The 4,176-nt window shown below is 44.1% G+C and overlaps 1 protein-coding gene across 1 annotated transcript; it reads left to right on the top strand.

The window, feature by feature from the left end:
• The first annotated feature begins 1,325 nt into the window (after positions 1 to 1,325).
• On the top strand, positions 1,326 to 3,598 carry sox2 (SRY-box transcription factor 2). Its single transcript, XM_050055895.1, has one exon. It carries the CDS (start codon positions 1,721 to 1,723, stop codon positions 2,687 to 2,689), a length of 969 nt encoding a protein of 322 aa, XP_049911852.1. The 5' UTR covers positions 1,326 to 1,720; the 3' UTR covers positions 2,690 to 3,598.
• The last annotated feature ends 578 nt before the right edge of the window (positions 3,599 to 4,176 follow it).

The raw sequence follows: 4,176 nt of genomic DNA, 5'->3' as shown, positions 1-4,176 counted from the left end.
AGCTCCAAAAAACTTAAGTCGTTTTGGACATTAAAACTATATGAGTGAGTGATTCCGCTTTTAAATGCGATGATGCTGGTTTTCATCTCATAATCATCTCAGTGTGGTTGGTTTGATCCAGAATCAAGTGAAGCAGGTGGAGGCCTGCTTTTCATTCACACTAATTGGCTGACACGCTTGTTCAGGCTTATATGAATGAGCTGCGCCTTTTGTGCAAACACACTTTATCTTAAAATATTCCTCACCTTTATTTCTCCTCCCCTCGTGTCCCCGGTAGGCCGTGTATCCCCCCCCCACCCTACACCCCACCCCACAGCCCCTCACTACAAAGCCCCAACAACAACAGCAGCACTGTGGCAGTGGAAGTGGAGTGGAGTTGGGTCTTTGTCCGGACAGATGTAGCGACAACATCCCAAACAAAAACCGCTTATTTGTGCTGAGATGAGCCCGTCTGCCTTCTGTGTGTTGGCATTCAACTTCACTAAACAAAAGGACTGGGGGAAACATCTTGGATTACCTTTCCTCTTTTCAACGCTAAAAACCAGCCGTGGCTTCCCCCCCCCACCTCCTCCTCACACACACATTCACACACACCACCGCTATTCAATGCTTTGAGTTAACTAACAAAGTTTATTTAAGTGTTGTTATGTTATTGGGGCCGTAAGTGGGGGCATTAGTGACTTTTTGATTTTGAACAACAGCAGTGTCACGGGCCGGGACTCAGTGTGAGAACAATGCTGCTCAACATAAGATGATACAGACACCATTAATGTCAACATGTGATGAATTTATTAAACATTTATTTATTAATTATTTTAGGCTAGTCTTATTTTATTATGCATGACTTCCGATTTATTGTTAGAATAAAGGCTTCACATTTGAATAAATAAGTGAACCAAAACATTAATAAAATCCCCTTATTAAGTAGAAACTGTTTGACATATATATTTTTTTATTTAGAAACTTTTTAGTCCTATTTTTCTCGTACACTTTGCAAAATGACACTTTCTAATTTCAGCCAGCCAGCCAGCTTTTGCAGCTCCCTCTCCACCATAGCAAATGTTTACAAAGTGCCACGGTATATATATTCCCAGAGAAATCTCTCCATGTGCCTGGAAATAGTAAATATGTACTTTATTTTGGCTCATATGGGCAGCCTGAGTGTGCGTGTATGCGTGTGTCTCGGGGCAGAGCAGACCCCGCCCCTTTATGCTAATTAATGTCTCCCATTGGTGTGTCAGGGGAGCAGGCCGCCTCTGATTGGCCAGGTCGAAGCCATTTATTCGCTGACAGCCCCGTCACATGAATGGTTGTCTATTAACTTGTTCAAAAACTATCTGGAGTTGTCAAGGCTCAGGCGGACAGAGGCGAAAAAGTACAGTTTGTTGATGCTTTTTCGGAGAAGCGACGGGAGAAGTTTTGTGGACACAACATAGCAGGGACCTATTGGGAGAAGGCTCTTTGTCACACACACTCACACACACACGCTCTGACACACACTCACCGAGAAGGGAGAGAGAGAGAGAGAGTGAGAGTGTGTGGAGACGCGGCTTGGTGCTTGTTGTTTTTGTCCAGAGAAAAAAGTTGCAGAGAAAAATCGCCAGGTAACTTTTAGCAGCAGCCCTGCGCTCCTCACTGTCCTGCCTCTGGCTTGTGGAGTTTGTCTCTGTGGCTTTTCTTTTTTCCTCTGCTCGGGAGCTCCAACTAAAAGCTGTTCCTGATGTATAACATGATGGAGACTGAACTGAAGCCCCCAGCTCCCCAGACCAACACGGGGGGCTCGGGCAACACCAACACGTCCGGCACCGGCCCCAACCAGAAAAACAGTCCGGAGCGGGTCAAGAGACCCATGAACGCGTTCATGGTGTGGTCCCGGGGCCAGAGGAGGAAGATGGCGCAAGAAAATCCCAAAATGCACAACTCGGAGATAAGCAAGAGACTGGGCGCTGAGTGGAAACTTCTGTCGGAGAGCGAGAAGAGACCTTTCATCGACGAAGCCAAGAGGCTGCGGGCCCTGCACATGAAGGAGCATCCGGATTACAAATACCGGCCCCGGCGGAAAACCAAGACCCTCATGAAGAAGGACAAGTACACCTTGCCCGGTGGGCTGCTGGCTCCGGGAGGAAACGGGATGGGAGCTGGGGTCGGTGTAGGGGTGGGCAGCGGGCTGGGCGGTGGGGTGAACCAGCGGATGGACAGCTATGCGGCGCACATGAACGGCTGGACCAACGGTGGCTACGGCATGATGCAGGACCAGCTGAGCTACCAGCACCCGGGGCTGAACGCGCACAACCCGAGCCAGATGCAGTCCATGCACCGCTATGACATGAGCGCCCTGCAGTACAACACCATGACCAGCTCCCAGAGCTACATGAACGGCTCCCCGACTTACTCCATGTCCTATTCCCAGCAAACCACGCCGGGGATGACCGCGCTGGGCTCCATGGGGCCCTCCTCGGTGGTGAAGTCCGAGTCCAGCAGCTCCAGCCCGCCCGTCGTCACCTCGTCGTCCCACCGGGCCGCCCCGGGCTGCCAAAGCGGAGATCTGAGGGACATGATCAGCATGTACCTGCCCGGGGCGGAGGTCAGCGAGCAGAGCGCCCAGACCAGGCTACACATGTCCGGGCACTACCAGAGCGCCGTGCCCGGGACGACGATCAACGGCACGCTGCCGTTAACACACATGTAAGAGACACACAGCAGAGAGAGAGAAAAAAAAAGAACTTTTATAAGAGAAACTGTGGACTATTAACGTTGGACTATTTTTGTACAGAAAAATTTCGGGGTGGGAAAAGTTGTATAGAAGTCTCCAGGAAAAGGACACACGACTCTTTTTTTTCTTTCATTTTATTCTAAGGAAGCTCTAGAGGAACGGTAGGAGATCCCCTCTTCACTGGTGGATGAAGTTTGGAAGACTAGAAAGTGGGAGTCGCAATCAAATGTTTTATTATTGCAATCACCTTTTGTACAGTATTTATCAAAGAAACATTACAATCAGATGAAATTGTTTGTTAAACTGCAAGAGGTTGCATTTTTCTTTTCTTTTGTTTTTATATATAAAGCAATGCCAGTTCTGCAGAAAATATTAAAAGTGAAAATGGCAGAACTGGAATTATATGGGAGCGATCAGTTATGCTCCTTTATTACTGCAAACTTTGGAAAGAAAAGGGACATAAAAACGAAGCAGGTAATGCTGGGGTTTTTTTTTTCATTTAAGGTCAATATTACTAAACATTTTAATTTCTTTAAAAAAAGATAAGACACTTTTTTTTTCTCTCATACAGCTTAAAATATAGGTTGTTAATTTATATTTCCGTCTCCCACTTTTCATCTGTTAGAGGTATGACGCTTGTGCTCTTTATTTTCTAATTGATTTGTACAATTTCTGTATATTTACTGTGATATTTTAAGTTTTTATTTCAAAAAAATTCATTCCCGTAGTTGTATTTTAAAAATTGTGGCCTGTACGCAGAAGCCAACCACTCCATGTATATATATACCGGAACTAATACCATCCTTATAACAGTTACAATTTCAGCTGAGTATATTTTTTTTCAATATGCAGTTTGAAATGAATAAATTTTGGAAATTTGGATACTTGAAATTGTTTGAGTTTTGATTTTTATTTTCCTCAGTCATTTTTATTTTTAATATGTGCAGGTTAAATTGTCACCCGCCTGTGGAGCCTTTCTGTTTTCTGATGTTAATCATTTACTGTAAATGTAACATTGACTTTTTACATCTTCATGAATATAAATATTAGAATTTCTTTTAAACTCCACTGATCAAATAATCCAGCTTGTGCGTCGTGGTTTCTATTTTCTAGTGCCTGCGGATGGCCCCATCAAGCCAAAGTTTGTTGCCATGTTTCCTCAAAAGGGGGACGATTTTTCCACCCAAATGCCCAACATCCCCAGGTATAGACTGTCATTTCTCCTCTTTTATCATCAGTTCTAAAAAAAACAAAAAAAAAAAACATCAATGAGCATTTCTGTTGAGGCCCAAGCTACATTTTAAAATACCTATTTTTCTTTTTAAATTAATTTAACAACTGGATTTATATATTATTTTGTAGTTATTATTTTGGGCCTGTTTTTGAATGGGAGAAGATATGTTGTTCATAAACAAGCATAAATCAGGGTTATTACCCTCATTCATTATATGTGTAAAGTGACA

Source organism: Epinephelus moara, chromosome 10, assembly GCF_006386435.1.
Source record: "Epinephelus moara isolate mb chromosome 10, YSFRI_EMoa_1.0, whole genome shotgun sequence".
Classification (NCBI taxonomy): Eukaryota; Metazoa; Chordata; class Actinopteri; order Perciformes; family Serranidae; genus Epinephelus; species Epinephelus moara.
This window is presented reverse-complemented; position numbering and strand designations above follow the sequence as displayed.